General features: G+C 54.2%; 1 protein-coding gene across 5 annotated transcripts in view; it reads left to right on the plus strand.

Annotated features, from left to right (window-relative positions):
- LOC149365843 (latrophilin Cirl-like) overlaps nt 1–25,130 on the plus strand; it is a 298,689-nt gene that overhangs the window by 162,283 nt on the left and 111,276 nt on the right. For 2 of the 5 annotated variants that reach the window (XM_089546658.1, XM_089546672.1), the window contains exon 1: nt 21,708–21,923. The exons of the other annotated variants lie outside the window; for them this stretch is intronic. In XM_089546658.1, coding sequence (XP_089402784.1) covers nt 21,848–21,923 — 76 coding nt within the window. In that variant the 5' untranslated portion in view covers nt 21,708–21,847. Of the gene's footprint in view, nt 1–21,707; nt 21,924–25,130 lie in introns of those variants that run through there. 5 annotated transcript variants of the gene reach the window in all.

The following is a 25,130-nucleotide window of genomic DNA, read 5'->3' on the forward strand; positions in this document are numbered from 1 at the left end:
TACTTTGTTTCGCGCCTACTGAAGTGCCCCAGGCAGCCCGTAATACCACGGCCCCACTGATCCGTATCGGGCTGTTTCTCGTTAATATTCCTCACCGACTTGGCCGCTCCAGAGGGGTGCTAAGTTGGCGAAAGAAGCGACAGAATCGTGTCCGAAATACGACAATACGACTATACCTTCGTTTCCCTATAAATACCCCAGTGTGCAAACAGCCGAATTGGACCACTGAGTTGTACCATTGGTGCACAGATTGTGAACCACCTAATTGATTGACAATTAGAACAATCGGAGTGATATCAAACGATTCAGCGTGTTATAGAGCCTAAAAATTACTAGTCGAATCAAAGCTTAGCGTATTATAGGGATTCGTACCGACGGCCTTTGATGTCCAAAACCAGAATTTCTTGGATCTTCAGACGTCCATTACGACCAAACTAACTTGACGTAGGACATTCGAAGTGGTGCCAAACTATTTGTCTTCTTATGATGCATACGCTGGCATCAAAATAGTTCGTGCAAAACAAAAAACGCACAACTTACAGCTAACGCTCGATCAACGCTGCTTCAGCGTCTGGTAATTTTGCGCCTTGCTCAAGAAGAGGACTTTCTTTATTCTGGCTTCGCGTTTCTTTTTGCTGGTTCACTGTTCGCATCCCTGTGGTTTCCTTCTAGAAGCCGCGCGCCGCCGGGAGTCGCCGCCCAGCTCATACCAATCTCGAAGCCTCCGTCGCTCCCACGCCCCCGTCTTCCGTTACCAGCTCTCGACGAGGCTTCCTTAATTCGCTTTCTCCCGCGGAGCTCCAGTCATCACGAGCAGCTGTCCGGCTGCCGGCAGTCTCTTGTTTCTGCTTCCTCCCCTACTCCTCGCTATTACATTTCTTCTTTTGTGCCCGTGGCCTCAATACCCAGTGGCGTATAGTCATTTGAGATCTCCGCCCCTGTCTTCTTCTCTTTTTCACTTTGCGGTTCTTGTATAACGCCCGAATGCTACGGAGGGAAAGGGCGGCGAGTACAAAATCCCCGACAAAATGCTGGTTTTCTCGCGTCGACTTTCGCCACCGCCGTTCCTCGGGACTCTTTTTTGGTGTTTTTGTTTTCTAGTTCTTTCTATTCCCCTCCTTTTCGTGTTTTCCCTGTCTCTTCAAAGCAGCCGACGCTCGGAAGGCAGCATCAGCTCGGTCGTGACCGCCACTGGGGCTTCTTCTTCTCCGACCAGGCCTCCTTCTAGCCTGGATGCTAGTGAGCCAGCTTCGTGACTCCGAACTAGGGGTCATGCTGCACGGCGGCGGCTCAGAAGCAGAGCCGTTGTTTGGGGAGCCGTGTACGTGCCGACTTGTCTGGTGTGGTCATACCGTGCGCGAAACGTGAGCGCGAGTGTCGTTTGGTGAGTGCGTCAACAGAGACCCGATCTGCTAGGTCTTCACGTTTGCACACATGCGGAGACCTGAAGGTCGTTTGGTTGCGAGAAAACGCTACAATGTCGCGTAGTACCACTACTCTGGCGAGCATTCAGCGCGAATTTCCAGAATCGAGATCGTTATTGCTTTCGCTTGCGAGTCCCCGTTTCTCGTACATGGTCCTTCTGGATTAAGGCGTACGTCCCGGAGGACATCCTGTACCAATGGCGGACTTGGGGGGGGGGGGGGGGGGGGGGGGGTCGCCTTTCCGAAGCAAAAAATTTTACTTAGGAAAGCCATGCCGACCCCCCCCCCCCTCCCCTTTCTTTTTTTTTGTTGACGGAAAAAGTAGCAGTCCAGTTCACCTGAGGTTCATGGTTCAAGTGGGACCGGCCCCCCCTTCCAATCGCACTTTGAAAGAGTGATACATAAATAAGCCTCTGTCCTGTACGGGAGAAAACTGGAACAAATACTTCAACCACGAGTAGCCTATACTCCGTTTCATACATAGCAGGCAACGCTGCGGAGGTTACTGAAGTAGTGCGTCCGCGAAATTTTATAACTCCGCCACGTATCATTCGTTCTTCTCGAAACTCCGGTGGTTGTTTGGACGAATACAAAGAGCGGTATAAAACGATGCAGTAGCATTGAAAATAACGGTTGAAGCTGTGAGGCGCTCAGTATTCGGGCTCTCTGGCCATAATTTCACGGAGTGTGAACTGCTTTTTGGACGCGAATTTAGTAGAAGCGATTCGCCCTACCAACCGCGTATGATACCGCCACGTGTACTTTTTGCTTCACGAAATCTCGACTAGTCGCAGGATGAAAATGTGGCAAGAGGTAAAACGAAGTCCAGGAGGTGCAAGTCATGGCACTTAAGATTTGTCGCTACGAAATATGTTTGTGTTCGCTTTGGTTGTATGGGGAACTACTTTTTGCGTGCGGACTTAGCCTGCGCGAACAGGCGCGCTAGCTTTGGCAGCGTTGCCTGCTATGTATGAAACGGAGTATAGCCACTGAACGTCTGCCTTTCATCGTTGTAGTGTCCTTCAGCCAACAGTAGTTAAGTTTCCGACGCCAAACCAGATTCCGTTCAGAGCGGTTCATTTGTGCACTGGGCTCGAGCACCTGCCGGTTGCCTTTTGACTTTTGTTTCCCCTCGGAAATATAGATGTATATACTCCGTACCCTGCTCACGGGTACCCACCTGGCGCGCGCCGCCGGGCCTCTCGTAAAAAGAAGCTCGCTCGCGGGTCAGCCAATTTGTTGTTCCGAGTGACTGACCGACCGGCTGACTGACTCCGGCCAGTTCCGCTCACAAGTAAATTAGTCCGTTCGCCCCGCGGCCGCCTCTCTCTATGGGCCCAAGAGAAACTTCTAACACACACACACATGCGCACTCTTCGACCAACATCAGTCGACGGACATTGACGAATAGCGTGTTTGGAGACCAGCTGAAGGAGCGGAAAGCTGAGCTTCACGAAGAGAAAAAAAAAAAGTCGAAGGGGAGAGGGCGGGTAGGAAAACAAGAGCAGCGGAAGCACTTCCGCCTCATCGTTTCATCCGGGCAAGAGGGGGGGGGGGGGGGGGGGTCGCCTTCCACTCTCTTCTTCCAATTACTGCTTCGAGGAAACAAGTGCCGCTCCGCTGCCGACGACGAACGAAACAGTCAGCGCGCGTCTTATGTGTGTGCGTGCACCTTCTGGGAGCCGCTCAAAAGCAGAAGCAAAATTGCGAGCAGCAATAACAACAACATCCACCACCACCGGTGGTGTGCGCGCGCCTCTCGAGAGACAAAAAAGAAACCAAATCTGTCCTGCCGGGAGTCCGTATACACGCGCAGCAAGTAGTTCCCCGCGACTCCGCCCCGCGCATTCGGGGGAAACAGAGGTCCTCCTTTATTGTGGCCGGCGGCGGCGAGGAGACGATGCTCGCCGCCCGACGCACGCACGCACGGAAAGTTTGCGCCATTGCATCCCGCCTCTGTTCTTGAGAGCGCCAAAGAGAAGGGGGGAGCAAAAGATAAAAACGGTGAAGACCGTGGAAACAACAGGCACGCACGGATGCGGCCGCGGCAGCTGAGGAGTTCCTGGCAGAGAAAACCAGATGTGGACGGGACACGATTCGCCCGCCGCCGCCGCCGCTCCAGACGGCGTGCGGGCGAGCGACGCGGTGTGCGCTTGCTTTTCGCGGGCACGCCGAGTCAGGCACGACGACGGGCTGGCCGACTGTGTGCAGGCAGCACGCACGACGCGCATTCCTTCTTCTCCCTTCCCTCTCTGGGCGACTCGCGCCGCGCTAGACGAGCGGTCTTCGAGGAGACCCTCCATTTCTACCCCCAGGCTTCGAGTTCTCTCTCTCTCTCACTTCTGAGGTAAGGAGAGAGGGCAGGCGCGTCGCCGCCGTTCCGTTGCATCTGAGAAGATCCTCCGCCCCACTGGCCAAGCATCGCATGTTACGTGGTCGGGCCGCTTCCGGCGCTGGCGGCCGCCTCTGTGGCCGGACACCGTGAAAATCGGCTGCCTGTAGGGCCCGGTTCTTTCTTCGCTGGCCCGCCGCACCGCGGCTCACTCCCTTTCGGCGCTCGGGTGTTTCTGGGAGCCAGGTGCGCGGCCTCGCCGCCACTGTACTGGAGAGGAATCGGCGGTTGTTGCGCATGCCATGGGTGTGCGGACGGTAACATAGGGTGGAACCATGGCGAATGGCGGCGTTGGATTGAACACCCTGTATCCGTGCGAGCTTATGAGCGTGAACCACGAGGCCGGCGCTTGCATCTGAACAGTGGGCTTTTAAAAAACGCTCTTGGCTTATGGACGCCTTTGAAACTTTACTTAAGCGACGAATTATTAGCAGGAAGCTCCGCGCGAATTCATGTCTGAGTCTCGCTTGCGGTAACAAAGAGGGAGACAGATGTTAACCGACATAACGGTTAGTGCAGGCGCAAATAACTTTAACGTTATCTTGGGATTTGGCGTGCTGGCCTATGGGAAAAGATGAATGATGAGCGCCTGAGCGACGCATGATACACGCTTAGTCGTAATGAGATATGCCACGCAGAGATTCAATAAGAGTTGGGATTTCGATTTTCCGATGCCTTAAACACATAAGACCATCAACGAGGACAGCGTTGGAATGTCTACACTGAAGAGTAGCAGCACTGGAGGTTAGAGTCTGCGAATAATGGATAGCGCCTTTGGCGGGTCGATTTAACGTGGCCGCGGGGTTGGTTCGGGAGGTGGGTCAAGGATGGCGGTATAGGCGGATGAGCCGGCCCGTTAGCTAGCGGAGTGCGGTGGTAAGACGGCTGTTGGTGATGCTCCTGGAAGGGGAGGGCTTCCTCTCGAATGCTACATACAGAGCGACGTACGCCGCCATTTTCGCATTGTGACAGTAGTACCACTTACGCAGCAACAACAACAACAACAAATCAACCTGCTGTTCTTAAGCGCTTAGGCCTAGCGGCGCTTCCTTAAAGCGGCGAGGGTAGTGATGCTCGCGGTCATGCCTGCCGACCGCGCCCCCTGTGGTGCCCTGCCCGCCTTCCCGGTCACCATTAACGGACCTCGACCTGACTCCCCGCGTCGCCTCGAGCAGCAGCGCGAGTCACACAGCGGAATTAATTACGCTCAGTCTCGCGTCCACTGCTCTGCTTCCGAGCTCCTTCTGACTGCACACATTCAACGATGCCCGGCCGTTGTAGCGGCAGAGAATGCGAGCGAGGGCCGAGGTTTCATCCGCTCCGGGCGCCGCCGCGTTTTTTCCGGACGCAATTGCGGCGCCACCGAGGAGAATAATCACATCGGCACGTTAGCAGCTGTACGAACGGACATAGGAGGGGCGCGGAAGGGGGGGGGGGGGGGGGGATAAGCGCTTACGCGCCGGCGGTCAAGGAAAGGCACTATCTGTGTGTGGTCTTGACCGTGATGAGCTGCGCCTCGGTCGCGTCGTCTTCCTCCCGGCAGCTGCAGCCCTCCGGTTTTCGCGCGCGCGGTAGCATTGTTGTTGTCCTCGCCGCGCCACTTCGTCAAAATTTTGGCGTCGGACGAAAGGCGTGGGGATCCATCTAAATTTCGGACCTACCGGGGATACGAGCCACGCGACCCGCTGTAGGACCCGCCGGCGACGCTCATCTTCAGGGAAGAGCAGTGCGTTTAACCCTGCTGGTTATACACGGAGATGTCGTCCCGAACCTTCTAATTACCCATGAACGAGCGCGTCTTCGAGCTTTGTGTGTGTGTGTGGCCCTCCACGGAAGAGCGTGTGTTAGTGGCGACGCTGTCGCTCTGTAATCGCCGGAAGATAGGCGACATAGCGCTGTCGCTTATATACCATGAGCCAACTAGCTTGACGGATAGTCTTTAGCGTTGTGTATTTGTTATTCCTTAATTTCGGCCGCTAGTGTGTACATCCGTGGTTGAAAAATCTCGCTCCTTCTCCGTTCTTGTCGTGTTAGATTTTGTCTCTGCTACACTGATGACGACTGAAAAGCCATTATCGCGTGTAGTATAGGTCCCTTCGATATGATAGGAAACAATCAGTTTCAACAAAAGACTGATTTTCTCGTTGTTTCTCTGCTGAAGTTCCAAACAACTTTTGCATATTTATAATCGAAGACAAACTAGTAGTCACAGAGCAAGAAAAAGGGCGCTTGCCACAAATAATTAGGCAGTCATTATTAATTGCATGCTCATACTTTGTACTCTTTCATGTTGGAAGTGTCGGTAAATCAGCAGAGAACCAGTGTCGTCAACGAGATGCCAGCACGGTCCCTCTTCACAGAACTTATACGCACAGTCAGGAAAGCTCTCCTCAGGACACTGCCTTTTTCTGGTAGACGCATCGTTCATTTAGGAAGATGTCTACCATGTCATGCACTAAGAAAGAAACTTGGGATATATATATTCACGAGTGCCATGGTGTTATCCTGCAGATTTAAAGCAACAAATACGAAGTGTACAGTGAAGAACAAATGACACGGGCACTGTGTTCTTCACTGTCCTTCGCTTTTGTTGCGCTAAATGTACAAGAAGTATGTTAACCAACTTTCCCAATACCCGGTACTCTCCAAGGTGTCAGTGGCGCCAGCCGCTAACGTGGCGAACTTTTCTTTTTAGCGTGAATTAGATCTCGTTTAAGATTTTACTGGGCTTTCATACATACTGCGCAATCCTACACTCTAAGCAGAAAGGTGTAAAAAGGGAGTAAACTCTCCTCTACCGCGCACACCCTTCTTTATAAGGGTTTTTGCTAGAAGAGAGCTTATTCCCTTTTTACTCCCATATAGGTGTATTTGTGCTTAGAGTATGGTAACGCGAACAAAAAGAACCGAGGTACGTGCTCTCTCTCTATCTCTCTTTCTCTCACACACACACACATATACACACACACACACACACGCGCGCACACGCACGCACACACAGAGAGAAAAAAGAGCCATAACGGGAAAATAATGTCTCCAACAAAAACAAACCGCAAAAACTGAGCCGACACTTGAAAGACCCAGCTTGCATCGTGGAGTGATGGGCAGGCCGAACCAGCTTTCGTAAGAGTGCGACGGCTGGCGACCGCCGCTTCGCCAGTGTCGCCATCGTCGTCGCGCTGATTGACGTCTGGGCAGAACAAAGGACGAGGAAACGCCGTCGGGACGTTGGCACCGTGTGCATCGGCGCAAGTCGGCGGGGGCTGGCCCCAGCGAGGTCCGCCTCCCCGGTTGGGCCCACCGGGGGCGTTTTTCTGCTTTGCTGGAGCGTGTACGCAACCTCCGCGTTGTTGCACGCGAAACGAGTTGGTTAGTGCTCGACGGGCACTCTGCGAGGGCTGCACACACGGCTGACGCCAGCCGGATCTTTCAGATGTCTCCACTGGCCGAGTGCCGCGCGCAGTCAGGGTTGAGTACAGTGACGTAAATGCTTAGCTGGTGGGTGGAGTGGTCATGACTAAAGGAGAGGACAGTAGCTGTCTCGCCCATATTGGTCGCCCGAACCGCTGCTTGGAGAAAGGAGTGACTAATGAAGGGGAGAGACAAGCGGATAGAGAGAGGCGCTCTACTGGAGGGCCCCTGATTAATTTCCACCAGCTGATCGGTGACGTGCACTGGCATCTTGTCTCCATTAGAGCTTTCCGAAATTTCGCCTCCGCGACAGGGATAAGATGTCTTCTGCAGAGTGTTGGTAAAAACCTACATACACTGTGCGACACGTCCTTTCCCCACATCGAAGTTTTCAGTGCAGCCTATTAAGGGTAGTCTCTCTCTTTTGACTTCGAATTGAAACATTATACCACGCCAGTGCAGGCATTGGTCTTTAGTTTTCCTTGCGTCACGTCACTGTGCTTTCTCCTGGCACTGGCGTAGCTAGACGGACACTTCTCTTCTGGAATTTGGATCCAGCGATCCACGTTTAATTTCCGCTCGACAGCGATTACCAGTACACAGCCTGTACCGCTAATCTTCCAATCCCACAAATCTGTGGGCTCAGCTATGGAAGGAAGCGAGAAGACAGTGGGCGTATCAGCATCCCTGCTTTCTGCGCATTATCAGCGCCTTGCCGCTGTGCCTGCCCAAACGGGGGACACGTGTATACACCGGAACAGGCATGCTTGACAGCGATTTTTTACCGCAGCTTCCGCCGTTGTCTTCCTTTTTTCGCCTGAAAACTTCGCCTAAAGATCAGCGCTGACGCGGCAAGGAGACACATTGGAGGCTGCCTCCGCTTTCAGCAAGGCTAGCCGCCCTCTCCAATGCGCCCCAACGGCGAGGAAGCAGGCTCGTTCGGCGCGTCACCTCCATCTTCGTAATGAGAGCCATCGCCGTCGCCGTCGTCTCCTGAGGGGGCCCCTCCTTTATCACTGCCACCCTGGAACGTAAATACTGGCCGCCGCGCCGCCCGCGCACACGAGGAGACGGAGTGTGTATACGGCTCTGGTGGGCGGCATTGGCCCCACCGCGGCTGCGCAGCGCGTATACAAAGAGAGAGGGCGCTGCGGTCGCGTTCTCGCGTTTCTTTTGATTTACGCCGATAAACGGCCAAGATTCATGGACACTGGTGGCCGCGAAGAGGCGCTGGAGTCCCGGTACATTGAAGACGCATGCCAACTCCAGCGTCTACGCCGGCGCATGCGCGTCCGTTGTTCCTTATGCTTCTCGGCATCGTTCGCGTTGCACGTCGCCGACTACTTGGCACGCCATGTGGCTCTCTTTTCTCTCCGCTACGCTTATTTGCTCTCTTCTTTTAATAAATGACGTGCTTCTAGGCAGGCACAAAGACAGTCTGTGTTCTCCGTTCCGAAGCTCGCCTCCTCTGCCGCGCTTCTCGAAGCCGCGCCGCCCTTCCTTCCCCCTTCCTGCTTGGAAGGCGAAGTCAGCGCCTAGTAATCCGAGCTCCCCATCCCCTCCCCCTCCCTCACTGTTCGGTCCTGCCTGGTCCCCTCCCGTTATATAAATAAGCCCATAAAACCCACAACACGCCTGAGAAGTTCCTGCGTCGTATGGCTTTTCGGCAAGCTGCCGGCTGCAAGAAGACCGGGTCACCCCCCTCCCCATCCCCTCTGTTGTGATCATCGCGGTTGGCTGTTCTCGGCTTTGACGCGCGGAGTCCCGTTCTCAGGCCTGGCCGACCGGCGTTAATAATTAGGAGGAGCGCGCCGCGAGTCAGCGCCCGCATCTACGGTCGACGCTGAGCAGGAAGCCGTGGGCCCCGGGCTGGCTGGCCAGAACCGCGAGCTTCGGCCCTCTCTCTATCCTCAGCGTAAACAAAACCCCCGACCCGCCTTGCCCCCTCTTCCACCCCGGCCAACTTTGCGCGCAAAGTGTGGCGGTGCCCGGGCCTTGTGGTCTTACGCCCGGGCTTGAGCGAGGCGGTTCGTGTTTTGGCTAACTGTGCGGCCCCGCCGAGCAGATTTTGGCCGGGGTGATGGCCTTACGCCGCTTCCCCAGCATAAAGCTCTCTCCCTCCCCCATCTGCCCCCGTACTTTCCCTCCCAGGGTTCGCTTCTGTGTGTATGTGTATCTTCGCTGTTCCGCCGTGGCCGCACTCGGGTACTGCCTTATATACCAACGCCGTTCCCGGCTGAACAAGCCGAGGTTCGAAGCACGTTCGTGATTTATGCCCGCGGCAGCGGCTGAGAGGCCTGCACTACGAAGATGGGCTCCGCGGCTGGTTGGTCGGTCGGCATCTGAAGCCTTCGTCTACAGCGGCGAGCCCCAGACGGTGTATACTGAGCTGAGGCGCTTCTTGTGGGACTCCAGCGTCTGCGGGGTTCGCATCATTTGGAGTCTTTGTCTACGCAGCCTCGGTCTGTGTTTTTCTTTCCTCTACATATTTCACGGCCATCTTTGTAACCGCCAATAAGACGCGCATGCAGTTCCGCGGTATCGTTCGCTGTTTCCATGGTGCAGAATTATAGAGGAGAGAATATTGAAAACTGACTACACTTACGCTATGCTGCTTAATTCTCGAAGCTCATCGTGGACTCTCTGAATAAACGTTGTTGTTTCTTTTTTTTTTTTAAATCTAGCTCCATTTCCTTAATCCCTGGCTTCACAGTCCGCGGCCCCACTCTAACCGCGCCTCTCCTTATGTGATCACTTATGTACAGTACACGCAACGAGCACACTGGATTCTGCGGTCAGAGGACACATTCCTCGAGTACTTGAGCTGCGGTTACTGTGAATCAGTGTGAAGCGTCACCCGCACAGAGAAGCGGACAAGCGTTTCAAAGCGTTCGACGGCGCGCGGCACAGCCGATGACAACGAGGGGTGCACGATCGAGGTGTGAGCTGCGTGCACCAGGTGGTCACGTGATAACAGACTGAAGCCACGCTGCAGCGGAGGGGCGTGCAAGTAACAGCTCTCGCTGTATAGATAAAGCACATATATTTCCCAGCTCGTGCTACTAAATAAAATTGGCAGCTGGCTGCACATTCTGTGCCGCCGACTACCGCAATGTTTCCGAATATTACCTAGAAGGAACACTGGCACGGAGGTAGTTCATCCGCCATTGAGAGGCGAAGAAATGCCGGTAAGATGAGGATTCGTATTTTGCTTGGTTATTGTTGTGCATGAAACGTGGATTCAGGTGTAACAATACGACTCTTCTCGCGGCAAACCTGGAAGAAATGCTCTGAAAGTTTCCATAACAGCCTAACACCTAACTCTCGTTTACTGAAGAAGTGAAAGAGGTACCATTAAAGTAATGTATTCTGCTACCGATTCCGAGGCAGAATACACGCTTTCGACCGGACACTAACCAAGCTTTGGAAATAAGAAACGTCGTCTTCCCTTCACTCCAGCATTGGACGAAGTGCTCTTTAAGAAACCCTCATAGACAGTGGCGCCACTTTTTCCCCTATGCACAATTGAGAAACTATACGCTGTCTACGGAAAAGCCCTTCCTAGTGAATAGTCTTCTCGCGCTATGCACGGACAAGCGATGCTTTTCTGAGGCCTTAGTGGACGAGTGAAAACAGAGCCTTACAAAACGAGTAGTCGAGAATGGGCAACCTTGCACCAGCTAACTCAGGGCCGTTTCACCTGCAGCATCAGTTCAATGAATGGCGTTCTTTCCATTACATTTAGCTCACTCTTAATCACGTCAGAAATATGCTGTTGCGTAGTTATGTATACAAAGCAACCTCTGCAATCATCTCCAATCATTACAATACCACAATTCGAGGACTTCTGACGGTTCTGAACACCGTTCTGTGACTGGTTGACTAGCTCACATTCGGTTTTACTTCACACATGAACTTATAGTCATTTTTTTTTCCTATTTTTCTCCTACAGCGGCAGTTTGTTTATCGTCTGCTTATACCTTTTGAATTTTGACGCTGTTAACAAAACAAGCCAGCACTAATCATTCTTTACCAGCCAGGCCTTCGCCCTCGCCGTGCTCCTCCCTCTTCATGCCGCGGTTATACGTACCTCGATCCCGAACTTCCCGCCGTTATTGCCACTCCCCGCACGAATAACACCGGGCCACCCCTCCAAACGACTAGGCAGCAACGTTTCTCTTCCTAGCCCGTATATATGGCAGTGATCGTTCGCGCCCACTTCTGCCCCGGGAGTCCCAGCATCCTCGGAAATCTCGCTCTCTGCGCTCTCAAGGGCTTCCTCCGGATTCCCGTTATGCCTGCTCGCGCGTCTCCCCCACCTCCCTTTCGACGCCGTCTCGGACGTCGTCGCGTCCACGCGGTCGCGCCGAACGCGTGGCAGGCAGGCTGCATTAGCCCAAGCAGGATTTCCGGACACTTGGTCCTACGGCCTCGCGCGCTCTTCGCTCGATCACTACGGGGGGGGGGGACAGATTGGGGTTGGGGGAAGGGGGAGGGACACTACATTGCGCACCATCTTATTGCTTCGGGACCCCAGGGCAGGAGCGATAACGCGAGCTGGGCGAAGGAGAGAGAAAGCGGCGACGCGAGAGAACAGCGCGAAGGCGAGTAGGGGAGGGAGGGTGTAGGGATGGAGTGAAATAGAACGACGTCAACAACGCCTAGCGGAAAAGAAAAGAACCAAAGAAGAGCGGGAAAGCGCACAGCCTCGAAGCGTTCTGTGCTGCGCGCTGCTTTTGCAGGGGAGGCCAAGACAGGGAAAAGAGAGTGTAGATGGGGGAGGAGGGGTCGGCGTAGTGAGCTGTGAAGGCACGGAGCGTCTGGTCCGGGCGAAGCACGACGGTCGTAAACTTGGGCCCCGTCGTCCCCGCACCGCCGCCAGCCACACATGCGGGGCCGTACGGGACACTTGAGAGAACGGCCCGCCCCAGGGCTCCCCCGATGCCGCAGGGCTCTGTGCGCGCACTGGGGTAAGGAAAAGGAGGACGTGAGGGTAGAGACGGTCGGTGTTGGGGGAGGCTTGTTGCGAGCCTGTATGAAGGGCCGCGCTTTCTTTCGCGCTTTTTTGGAAAAACAAACACTCCTCTGGGCCGAGCGGAGCCGTCGTCGCCGGGACGGTCCCGGAGGGGTTCCTGAAGTGCGCCTAGCTGTGGGAGATTCGATACCCGAGAGCGGCGCGAAGGGGAACCCACGATAAGTGTTCTTCGTCGGCAACACTTGGGGACGCGAGGGGAAGCGGAGCAGGCTGGATGGCTGGCGTTCGGCGTTAACGCTTGTGGGCTGCGAGGTTTCGGCGAAAGCCGGATGAGCAGCTGGCAGAAAATAACTGAAATAGAGTAAAGAGGACAGGAGAAAAACGCACGGTAAGAACCAGCGAAAAAAGAAAAAAGTTGCGAAAGATATTAGAAGACAAGGAATGCGTGAGTAAGGGCACCGTTGAAGAGAGACTTCTACACGAGGTTTCTTTTGCGGCAGCAAGTTTTGGTCTGAAGCGGAGAGGGGGTGCCCTTCAACGGTTCGCTCATAATGACGTAAGATGCAGCGATACACGTTACATATTGAGGTTCGTGGAACGGACTCATCAGGACCCAAAGGCGTGGGAATGTGCAGTCTGCGACGAATATACGGAGATCGCCAGTATGATAGCAGCTAGTGCTCTTGCGCCCGGCTGGGCACCACGTGAAACATTTCATAATGCTAACGCCTAACTATCGCCGCGTAATGAGCTTAGCCTAACCTGAAGAAAGTTAACTTCACCCTTTGGTAAACTGGGGTGTTAGATATCTGCAGTAGACGACGTATAGTGTGTGTGTAACGCAGCTAATCGGACCGCTGCATCAACAAATGAGTTCGAACGCCCGCACTGCTGGCTTTGACATGACGTGTAGCCCTGTCTGGCCCTGCTGTAAAAGCAGATGCTGGGTAGACATGAGAGAGGGAAACACAGCTAGGGAGAGGGTAGTTCTCGATACATAAAGATACGCAAAAGAAACGTCGCTTCTCTTAAATGACCCAACTTTGACCGACAAACCAGGATTCGAACCCGCCACAGCGAATTATTGCAGACGCACGGGAAGTGACTTCAACTCTGCCGGCGCTTCCTGGACTAGCCTTGAAATCAACCCGAGTCGCGAAGTCGCAAAGTTGACCGAGTCAAGAAAACCGCCCCCTCTTCACAGGTTCCTTTTTCTGAGAAGTTCTTGAAACCCTATTCGCTCCCAGAGATAAGGTTTTTGGGGAGTGCGAACAAGGTAACAGGCGCGACTCAGGGGACGACCCGCAGTAGTAAGGGTGCGGGGTGGTGTGAAGAGGGCTGCACTGAAAAAAAGAAAAGAAAAAGTAATGAGCGAACGGTGGAGACAGACTAGGGGTGGAGGCGGGGGCCGAGAGAGGAAGCGGCCGTCGCGACGACCCACGCGAGGCGTCGGTGGCTACGACGACGGTGAAAGCTCTTCGGCGGTGCCCGATAACATCGGGCGCGCCCTCGGGGGCGTCAAGGAGCTCGCGTCGCGGCCCCAAATCTAGCAGGGCCATCGGCGACGGGTGGGGAAGGGGCTGAGTTTAGGACGCCATCGGCGGGGGAGAAGCTCAGGAAAGACGCTTCCGTCCCCGTCCTCGAGACCGGAGACGGCGAAGGCGCAGCGGGTTCGGGGGAGAGGGGCTGGACGGAGCAACGCGGGGCAGCTTATGAGCTCGTAATGAGAGCAAACTCGCGAAGTGTGTTTGCGCGCGAGCAGTGGTGCCGGGTGCGTTTCCTGTCTTCACAGCCCGCACTGCTTCTTCCCGTGGGCGAAAGACCAGTCTGGCTCACACACACGCACGCACAGACATTCCTGTCCCTCCGAGCGAGCGGGCGCGCAGCTTTCTCTGGGTCTCGGCGAGTAACTTTTTCGGCGCTACTGCCTCCAGCTTCTGGGTGTGCAGATTTTTCGCCCAGATTTTACACTCGAGTCGTCCTGGCGCGTATACGACGACGAAGAAGCGTGCGGCAGATGCTCCGATTTGGATTCCCCCCCACCCCCCACAACTCCACCTCTTGCAGCTGACTATATGTAGGATGCTTCGCTGTTATCTCCCGTCGCTACGCGTCGTTTGTTTATGCCTTGCCAGCTTTGCGCCGCCCCTCGCTCCGCCTCGGGAAGCGGACCTGAAAATAGGCTTATCGGTGTTGATCGCGTTTGCGCCCCCCCTCCCCTTCCGCGCGCTGCTCGAGTTAGAACGGCGGATCTTCGTAGGCGCCGGTGTGTGTGTGAGCTCTCTTCCAGGGAAGAAAGTTGCGTGTCGACGAAACAATTTGCCTCCAGCTTTTCCGGAAACGCTCGCTCTTGAAAATACATCTTCGTGTCTTGCGATCCGCTCTATCTTGCTTAGGTTTGCATTGAGGCTGTTAGCTGGCTCTTCGTTTTTCTGAATGGGATTTCCGGTTTCTTGAAGGTTTCTGCAATGCCTTGAGCACTGCTTTCTCCTGTGATATGCATCTTCTCTCAACAAGTGAAAGTGAATGGTGTGTCTTTCGCAGTTTCTCACCTTGCTAGGTGTTGATTCAGTCGGTCTACTACACGGGCGTCTTGTTTTATTCGCTGGGAGGTCTTCGCGAGTGTGCATCACTGTACCTCGCCATCCATGCATGAATGAGAAGTATTCGTGCGCAGTTATTGTGTCAGCGCGAATTCTTTGATTGCGCCGCTGGAATAGTCAGGGAAAGGGTGAAAGAAAATTACATTTCCCATGTCCAGTTTGGTGCCACGCTTGATGATGTTTAGAACAGCAATTTTGGTACTCGACCTTTCTTGAAGTGTTCTCAAACCTTACTGACCTTCTTTTTCTAGATTTTACTTTCTATCTTACTTTTTTTTTTCAGCTTCTAAGAGCCCACCAAGATTGCTTGATTAGGAGCTAACTGTAAGTGTTTAGGCGTTGAATTCAGCGTTTCTGGTTAAAACGAAAGGTCTTGGTAATATATACTATAGACGGATACAACTCAAGAGCGCAGCGGCTTTTCCCCGTCTGTGAGGATCTGTGAGATTGCAGGTCTTATTTTAAACAAACACAAAAGTACAAACAATAAACGAGGCGGATTTTATCGGAAAGGAAACCAATTTCAATATGAGCGAAAAAAAAAGGAAAGGAACAAGAGAGCAAGGCAGCAACACACGGGAAACACACACGGGGGAACAGGAACAAAGTGCTTACGAAAAATGCAGAAAAAAGAAAGTCAAAGAGGAAAGTCACACTACTTGTCTCTTTTTCGAGCAACGAGCGGAGAGGACTGGCTGGGCGTCGGGCAGTCAAGGAGTCTCTTGGCGTTCCAACGTCGATGCAACGCTACCGCAGCGTCAGCGTTCGTGGGCTCCCGGCACGGTTCCCAGGTCTGGTATCCCGGAAAAAGGTCACGTAGGCGCCAGAGGCGGCCTGTGTGGGGCAGCTGACGGATGGACGGAGAAGAGTGGCGCCTGGGCCTGGTGGTTGAGGCTCTCGACGATGGATGTCCAGGTCTGGTGGCCCGGACGTCTGCGGCTAAGGCCCAAGCCCGGAACTCGGGGAGCCAGCAGAACTCGTCCACGTCCGTCGCCCACCGCGCTCTTCTCTGCCACGTAATCCTCTTCGACCTGTCCCGGCGTACCCCTCAGCACGCGCTCCTCGTGCTTTGTCTTCTTCTCCTCACGAACGCCGCTGGGTGGCGCTATCTCCTTACACCGTCAGAGGACCCCCTTCCAACCAATGGCGTCGGTCGATTCTCATGACCCTGCTGGCGTGACAATTCGGGGATTGGTGCAGCAATGGAGAGAGGGGTCAATCCCCGATCATGCAGTGAGGTAGGGGACTATCCCTTTCATCTAACACTCCACCCTTTGTCGCACTTTAGTAGGATCATGAAAATCGGCCGATGCCATAGGCTTGAAGGGGTTCCTTTGACAGGGAAAAGCAGCTTCTTTCTTAGTTGTATTCGGCATGCGCGGAGCATTTGTATACGCAGTTGAAGTTGGCAAAATTCTACGTCAGGCGTCTAGTAATTTCTGGTCAAGTATATGGTATACGGAGTTTAATGTCCCAAGGCGACACACGGTTTTTGCAAGGGTGGAAGAGCGGGCTAGTTTGTAGTTCATCTTGGGGGAAAAACACAGCGCACTCCTAAGACACGGACAAAGAGAGGCAAGACGATGCAGCGCTGTATCGTCTTGCCTTTCTTTGACCGTGTCTTAGGAGTGCGCTGTGTTTTTCCCCCAACACGGTTTTTGAGGTGCAAATAAAGATAGCCAGCAGTCACCGAAGATATAAGGAAGACACAGGGGAATGCTTCTACTTTTTCTTCCTCCAAATTCTGGTGTTATCAATGGGAAATAAAAGTGTAATTACTTTATGGCTGACACATAACTGATTAGAAAGCAGAGAGGCCGATGTGGAGGGCTGCGGACTAATTTCAACCACCTGAGGTTCGACTGCATCTCGCCTGCATCGCAGCGCGGCCGTCACTGCCGGGATGATTTTCGAGTCAGCGCTTGTGTTGTGAGATACTTTCACTTTGCGAAACTGCTGGTCGTGAAACCTGTTTGCGGCATAGCTACATTTTTGTTCACACGGACGTACTCAGGTCACGGATTATGAATCTCTCCTGAGGTTGGTCGTGTCATTCCTTCGTACTCTCATGACAGATTGCGTGCATTTTTGCTTTTAACCTGCACATTTTGTTCGATTCTTCGGTTTCTACATTTTTATAGAGTGGATGTTGCATGTAATCTCCTCGTTTGTCACGTTGTATACGGTTTGCTTAGCAGTGTAGCCGAACTCGCAGATAACTGCCAAGGCCGCTTTGGGGTGCAGCAACGAACTGTTGTTACAAACCGTGCGGCTTCAAGGAAGGTTGAGCAAACGGCTACAGCGCCGCCATATCACCGGTAGCAACGCGAACAAAACTCAAGGAGAACGCAACTGCCGTTACATAACAACACCTTTTCTGCTTCAGTGACTGTCTCGCAGACTTGCATAGTCACTTATGTTTTGCTCCGCCTTCAGCGCACACATTGGTCGTTTACATGAACTCTACAACCCCTGGTTCAGTCGGCTTGTGGGGCTCAAATTTGCCTGTCAGACTTATGTAAATTCTAGAGGGTCGGGCTAAGCAAGCCCGACCGCACTGGGTGGGCCATTTGCCAGAACCACCGGCAAATGACACTTAATCCCTTTCACATCTTAGGTATTTTTGTAACACCTTTAGAGTGTACGAGGTCTGTTAGAAAAGTATCCGACCTTATTTTTTTTTTTGCGATCACCTGATGGATATGAAACAAGCGCGCGTGCACCAGCAGACCTTGAACCGTCGTGAGCATGCACGAATTTTTTCCCGCCTGCCGATAGCGTCAGTCGCTGGGAGGCAGCGTTTGAGTGAGGTAGTGCGCAGTGCTCTCGTCGGTTTTTTAGTGCAAGCAAAATGGCGGTGCGACAGGAGCAGCGCTAATGCATCAAATTTTGCCAGAAACGGGGCGACAGCGAAGTGGAAATCATTCGGAATATTCAGACGGTTTTCGGTGATGATGCTTAGAGCAGCACACAAATTAAGCAATAGTACAACTGGTTTAAAGACGGCCGCACATGGGTGCAGAGAGAGCCACGCTCCAGTCGGCCATCAACATGCCGAAATGGCCAGGTCACTGCCGAAGTGAACGCTCTGGTGATGCGGGACTGTCGTGTGACTATCCGAGAAATTGCGGAAGAGGTGAACATCAGTAGTTTTTCTGCACATTGCATTATCACCGAAGATTTGGCCGTGAAGAGAGTTGCGGCGAAATTCGCGCCGAAGCTGCTCACGGTGGAGCAAAAGCAGCTTCGTGTTGAAGTCTCACAGGACACGCTGGATTCCACAAACAGTCACCCCGACTTCATCAACACCATAATCACTGGTGACGAGTCTTGGGTGTACGGGTATGACCCGGGAACCAAATCCCAGTCGTCACAGTAAAAGCATTCCACGTCCCCAAGACCAAAGAAGGCCTGCCAAATGCTCAGCAACGTCAAAGTGATGCTGACTGCTTTCTTGGACTCTCGCTGTGTGGCACACCACGAGTACGCACGCCCCAGGGTCAAACAATGACCAAAGAGTACTACAGGGGTGTCCTCCGTCGCCTACGCGATGCTATGCGGCGCAAGAGACCGGAGTTGAGGTCAACAGGAAATTGGCGCATCCATCATTACAATCCTCTTGCACATTCCTCACATTTGATTCAGATTTTTTGGCGAAATACCAGACTCCTGTAGTTCGGCAGACTCCTTACTCTCTTGATATGGCCCCCTGCGACTTCTGGTTGTTTCCGAAAATCAAGAGGCCATTGAAAGGAGCGCGATTTCAGACAAGAGAGGACACTATGGCTGCAACGACAGCTGAACTAAACTCCATTCCGAAAAAGGCCTTTTCGGAATACTTCCAACAGTGGCAGCACATCTGGGAGAAGTGTGTGGAGTCCCAAGGAGACTACTTTGAAGGTAATTAGGTTTCCAACGCTCTAGTTATGCCATTTTTCTTCTTCAGCCAAAGGTCGGATACTTTTCTAACAGACCTCGTACGTCCTTGTTTTTTTTTTTGTATTACATAAAGCGAAATAAAATTATTGTTAGATTAGGATTATCTGCGGGGCAGAAATAAAGTAGGAACCGGTTTGCTGCTCGTTCCTACGGCGCGCGCGGCATCTTCTTGACTAACCAAGATCGAGTTCATGTAACCGCGCTGTCGTCGAGCCGAGGGGACCTTGTTCAGCCCGGCACCTGACTTGACCGGCTCCTGTCAGGTTCATGTAAACAAAGCTACAGGTGCAGCGGGGAGGATGCGTTCTGCGACCATGTCCCGTACGACACGGGCGGTCAAACGGCGAGTCGAAGACTTCAAAGAATGCGGGCGCCGTGGAAGAACCGACGGCCCTCCATCTCTCACTCGAGACTTCTCAACTCCAGCGGACTCTCGGTCCACACAGTCTGGGTGCGAGCGCACGTGCCAGTCTGACAAGAGGGAGGACCTCCCGGGGAGCCTTCGGTCTTCGGGGGCGTCGCGTGTTGTCCCAACGCCTCAGCTGGAGATGATCAGCGGCGTTCCTACCGTGCTCTGGAAGACAAAGAGGAAGGACTCGACGTGACGCGGCAAGCCACAGGGGCGCCGGAACCCGGGGTGAAAGGAGGGTCCGGGTTGACGCGAGCTCAGGAGCCAAGGAGCAGAGGGCGATCACGCTCGAGCACAACGCGGGCCAGCGGCGGTGGTCCAGCCCCCTCCCTCTAGGAGGGTCTCCAGGTGCAGCCCAGTCTCTCTCGGAGTCGGGCTCTGCGCGGAGGGGGGTAGGGGGGGGGGGGGAAGGGGGGGGGCGTGGGCGCCTCCCCCTTTGGCTCGCAGTGCGCCGCTTCTCCCTCCGCGACTGCTGGCTGGAAATAGCCCCAAGACACTAATTCACTTTGGGAGCTCATCAGTCGGCGAGAGACGGTCGGAAATTTACTGCGTAGGGGGATTATGCGCGCGCGTCCAGCCTCGAAGACTTCTCCTTCTTGACTCCTCTTCGAACGGCTGGTGGCTTTGTTCGTCCCGAGCGGCTCCGCACCCCAGGGAAGCGCCGAGCGCCTCCTCCCCTTTTTATTTTTTCTTTTTGCCATCTCTTTGTTCCGGGAGACAGTCGAGAGAGGAGCTTCGGAGAGGAACCGACGCTAGAAAAAAAGCGTAGGGGGTCTCTGCTTAGAGCAGGACTTTACTTTCTGCAGAAGCGCGCAGGTCACCGATACTTGAGTGCCCTTTTCCGAGTTTCGCTTTTTATCTTCAAAAAAGACCGCGTGCCCAACAGTTTCACGCGCGGAAACAGTGGGGTCTCTCTCGTGTCTGCCAACAAAAGGTGAACCCCCGCTGTCGAAGAAGAAGACGGCGCGGGCTTTTATCCTCAGCAAAGCGGGCGCGTGTTCCACGACTCCTGTACACAAGACGACGACTCCGCAGCCTCGCTTCGCTGTTGGTTGCCTCCCCTTCGCACGCCTTGTTGTCGGAGGATGAATGCTTTTCGCCGGGGGGACAGATTTGGCAGCACCGCCCGCTGCTGACGTCTTGGTTTAGCGTAGCCCTTCACGCACGGAGTCAAAACTCAGCCGGTCAACAGCAACAAAGGACCGCTACACTGCTGCTCGCTCGCCGCCGCTCTGGGTTCGTAGAAGCAACGCCGCCCGTGATTGGCATCTGACGCGGCGAAAATAATGCCACTCAGAGGAACCCTGCAGGAGGCGAACCCCCTCCTTCATCACGGTGTGTGGGCCCTCACGAAGGCGGCCTATAATCGGAAACGAGTGACTTTTACTTCTCCTACAGCTCGCTGCTTCACGGACTACCGAACTGCACGAACGTTCATGGCATATAAATAGACAGCACGCGAGACAATGCCGATCCGTTAAGAAAGAAAGAAAGCAGGTTAGCGCGTCGTTTTATCGACCTTGCCGTCGAAGAGGCGCTGGCTCGCACGTCTTACTTGGGGCCGCGCGCGCCATTCCAGTCAGCACTCATCTAAATGCGGGGCGTCCCACTGCGGCAGTGTTCAAGGGTGCAACGCAGTACGAAAAGAGAAACAACGCGGGCTGGGCCGAATCCCGCGGCGGCGTGCTCACAGGCAGCCGCGCCTGCCATGTCGCGCAGCGGGGCGCGAGCCATCAGCATCACGATCCGTCCCGCGCCGCGGAGACCACCGGGCAATAGCCCCCATCTCGATGGGACACGACTCTTCCTTTCGCGCGCCGCGCCTGGGCAAACAAACACGTCGTACTACTGCCGTGGTCGCCGAGAAGGACTTCAACGTCCTCGGCTAAAGGGCCGCTTATGAGGCACGCCGAGCGGACGCTTCTTCGTGGCACGACACACGCAACAGCCGTCGTCGTGACACACGCCGTGCTGATGGTAGCGGCCGTGCACCGCTTCTTTGCTTGCCCAGCGATGTGGCGCCACGGACCGCCACCAGAGGGAGGCACGTCACGGCAGGTCTTGACATGAGTGGGGAGATGCTCGTCGCCCTCCCTGCCGCGGTGTTGGGGCCCCCCCGTGGGGGTACCCCTGCTGTGCGATCCCCCCATCCTCTAAATGGGAAAGGGAGAATCAGCGAACAAACTACAGGGGCGTTCGCGGGGAGAGGGCCGGAACGGAACAAGTTCTCGCGGCCGCGCTCCAGCAAGAAGAGCCGTTCCTCCTCGCCTGCCCCTCCGCCGCGCAGCCGGCCTACCCTCGCGGTCTCGAAATAGAAGCGCCTAGGCCCGCGCGAAGACGTGCCGCGGCTCCCCTCACAGTTGCCCTTCGCCGTTTGGCGGGTCGACGCGGCTTTCCCTGGTGTCCGTAGCTGCTTCGGCGGCCGGTGCGTGTGTGCGGGTTCGGCGTGTGGCTGCTGCTCCGGCTCCCGCGCGGAGCGAGATGATGCTTTGCGGGCGCTCCGCGCGCTCCGTGCTCCTGCGGCCCTGCTGCTGCGACGTGGTGACTCTCGGCCGTCGGCGCCGCTAAGCGCTGCACCGACAGCGTGTGTGCGAAGACGGTGGTTGCGTGCTTTGGATCTCTCCCGTCGGTCGCGTGCTTACGGATCACACACACTACTACCTCTGTTTTTGGATAACACGGCGAGTGTGCGCGATGGCGGCGTGTCGCGCGACCCTCTGCGTCGCTGTCCTGTTGCTAGTCGCCGATGCTACCGCTGCGGTCCTCACCGGTGAGTGCCCCGAATGCTGACCTGCTTGGCTGTTGCGAGCGTGATGGTCGAACCGACCGTTGAGTCTTCGCGAGAGAGTTTTTTTAAGGCAAAACTGTTTTCTGTCAGTGGCAGGGAATGCAATGCTCTTCCAGGTGTGTCTGGCTGCGCGTTTTACTTGAGACTGAAGTTAGGAAGTGACGTTTGTGTTGGTCGGCATTGTTCACCGTTCTAGTGGCGATGCGCGATTGGATGCTTTTTATTTTTTGCGTGGAACGCTCTTGGAAGAAATGTGAAATTGACGCAGTATATACGGACCATGAGTATCTCGCCTATCGAACACGGCAGCCAAATCATGATGTCTGGTTTCTTCATCTTTTTTTATTTTGGTTCCATGGTAGCTTATCTGCCGATATTCAGTCGTGAATATACCTTCTTAATTTTATTTTGCTTGCCGCCATTGTAATAGCATTGCTGAAATTGTTATTGAAATTATGCTCCGCAAGACGCGCACTTCGCGAACCATCACTGTGGCTGGCACACGTGTGTTCAACTTTTCTGATGCGCTATTACTGCCAGATAGAACTTGCATCATAACTTTGCTCCGTGTGCTTCAGTGTTTTTGTTTCGTGAACAAACAGCACGGCTCTTACGCTGAAAGTGTATGCTTGGAATTCACAGTAGTGCACTTGCCAGATTACATCATAACTTTGCTCCGTGTGCTTCAGTGTTTTTGTTTCGTGAACAAACAGCACGGCTCTTACGCTGAAAGTGTATGCTTGGAATTCACAGTAGTGCACTTGCCAGATTACAGCATAAATTTCCCGATACGAAAGCTTTTATTCTTCAGCTCTGAGAGCAACATGGTGAGGCGTCCAAACTGCCGTAGTCTTCAAGGTGTTTCATAGTGTCGAAGGCGTAGGTTGTCCTTTGCGCCATCGTTAAAATAGTGAAAACGTGCTGATCGTGAAAAATTCGCAACTCGTTCCTGTCAGTATGGTTTCGGCTAGTTGTTTTTCGCGCACAAGCTTGAGTGGCCATTTATGGCTCATGGCTGAGAAGGGTTTACCGTCCCAAAGCGACTCAGGCTACGAGGGACGCCTTAGTGAAGGGCTCCGGAAATTTCGACCACCTGGGATTCTTCGTGCGCTGACATCGCATAGTACACGGGCCTCTAGAATTACGCCGCCATCGAAATTCGACCGCGGCGGCCGGGATCGAACCCGCGTCTTTTGGGTCAGCAGCCGAGCGCTGTAACCACTGAGCCACCGCGGCGGCTGTGAGTGGTCATTTAATTTAACTTGGCCAGTCTAATAAGTTGGGACAAACTGTTTATTCTGGTTTGACTGTAACTAGGGTGTGCGTTCTTACTGCAGTGCGTCAAACTCGACAAAGGCGGGACTGGCTGTGGCCGATGTTCAGTTGAGTCGAGTTGCATGAACGTGGGCTTATCACGAACTCAGATTCCGAACTCGTCAACCCTTCACTTGTTTGGAATGGCGTTGAGTAATGAGAGAGAAGCTGGGTCGACGTTTGAGAAGGGCTGATTTTGGGAGCTCCGCGGTCCGAGTCGGCCTCGTAATGTAAGCGCCATATTGATGAAAGAGCGATTCGGTAAAAACGCATTGCAGGCTGATCCCAGGTAATCAAAGATATAACGGACCACACGTTCACACGAACTACGCCACTTAAATGGATGCATTTCGACTGATTACGGGAGAGAAGCCTGTTGTGAAACTTCTGAGGATGTTTCTTTGTTTCGGGGAACGGTCCATATCCCACTAACTATTCTGAAATTTCAAAGTGCAGGAGTATGCCACACCAACTGGCTCAGCAGTCAACTCTGTAAAATCCCATTAAACACGCCTCGGGAATCAAGATCTTTATGGACCCGTCGTACAGTTAAAAACAATTTTAACGGGAGCGCCCATTGTTCCCAAGCCCCACCAGAGCACCTCTCAGCCACGCAAGGTCCCAATCAAGATAGGGTCCTTCACGCTCGCCACGCCGTCCGCGGGGCGACACGGCGTCGAGCGTGACCGCCGCACGACGACCGTTCCCTCGGTCACCGCAATGAAGACCGCTTATTACGACTGCATCTCCCAGAGGGGCCCCACCCCTCTATAAATTTCGTTGGGCGCAGCCTGTCCGTCGTCCGCTTAGCGCCGTGCGACGACCCGACAAACTCAGACCCCGTCTCGCCTCTTTGAATACAGAGGCAGAGATATGGCGGTGACCGGGGGGCGCGTTTTTAAAAGCCCCGGCCATCGCTAGCTTCTCCGTGCTGGACGATTCCCTTGTCAGAAGCGCGATAATGATCTCTCGTCGCCCTGTACGCGCCGTCGACGATGGCTTGTCAGGTCCCTGCGGCGTCTGGAAGGCGAAGAGGAGGGACCTTCCTTAGCACCCACCGGCCGCTCTTCATTGTTCTCGTTGGGAGTGACTTCTTTTTTCATTGTTTTCTTCTTTCCTCGCCAGTTCTCTCTCGTAGCGAGGAGCCCTCGTCAACCGCGACTTGCGCTGTCAGACGGTGGGAACCTCGTGTCACAGCTAGCTTAACTCGGTGAATGGCTTTTGTTCCTGCCCCGTCGAATTAAGGGATAAGACGAGGGAAGTAAACGCGGAAAGCGGCGTCACTTCCTGCACCGTGCCGGCGTTGAAGGCGTTTCCAGCGGCGCGGATAAGAAGACGGCGAAGCGCAGCCTGACGGGCCTTGTTTGCGCGGTTTGTCCTTTGTCTCGACGCGGTCACCCGCGAGTGGGTGACAGCGCAACTTTAGCGATGACAGTGTTGCGAGGAGTGATGGGCTACCCCTCGGTGGTCCCTTTGCTGGCGTTCCCGTTGTTTGCTTGGCGTTGAGCTCGGCTCGTTCGCGCGCTTTTTAGCACGTCCGTCACGGTACAGCGTTCTCCCCCGGAGAAGATACGCTTCCGTGTTTCATGGCGGGCCTGCGCTGGTCTCGCAACTCCGAAGGAAGCTGTACGTAGCGTAATTGATTCGGTCGTCTGAAAAAGACAGGTTTCGGATAATATCGATTATACCGCGGGCTTTTTTTTTTTTTCTGTAGCCATTGCCTCACTCATTTTGAAGCGCTGAACGGCGCTTGCCCTAAGCCGAAACGAACGTTTGTGTGCATGTCGAAGTGAAGGAAGAGCGAAAAAAAAAAACGTCTCGAAAACGTCTCATTCAAGAATTCAGACTAAAACGATGTTCGGTGCATTCTGTCCA

Source organism: Amblyomma mixtum, chromosome 1 (genome assembly GCF_055824585.1).
Source record: "Amblyomma mixtum isolate Tamu chromosome 1, ASM5582458v1, whole genome shotgun sequence".
NCBI classification, from domain to species: domain Eukaryota; kingdom Metazoa; phylum Arthropoda; class Arachnida; order Ixodida; family Ixodidae; genus Amblyomma; species Amblyomma mixtum.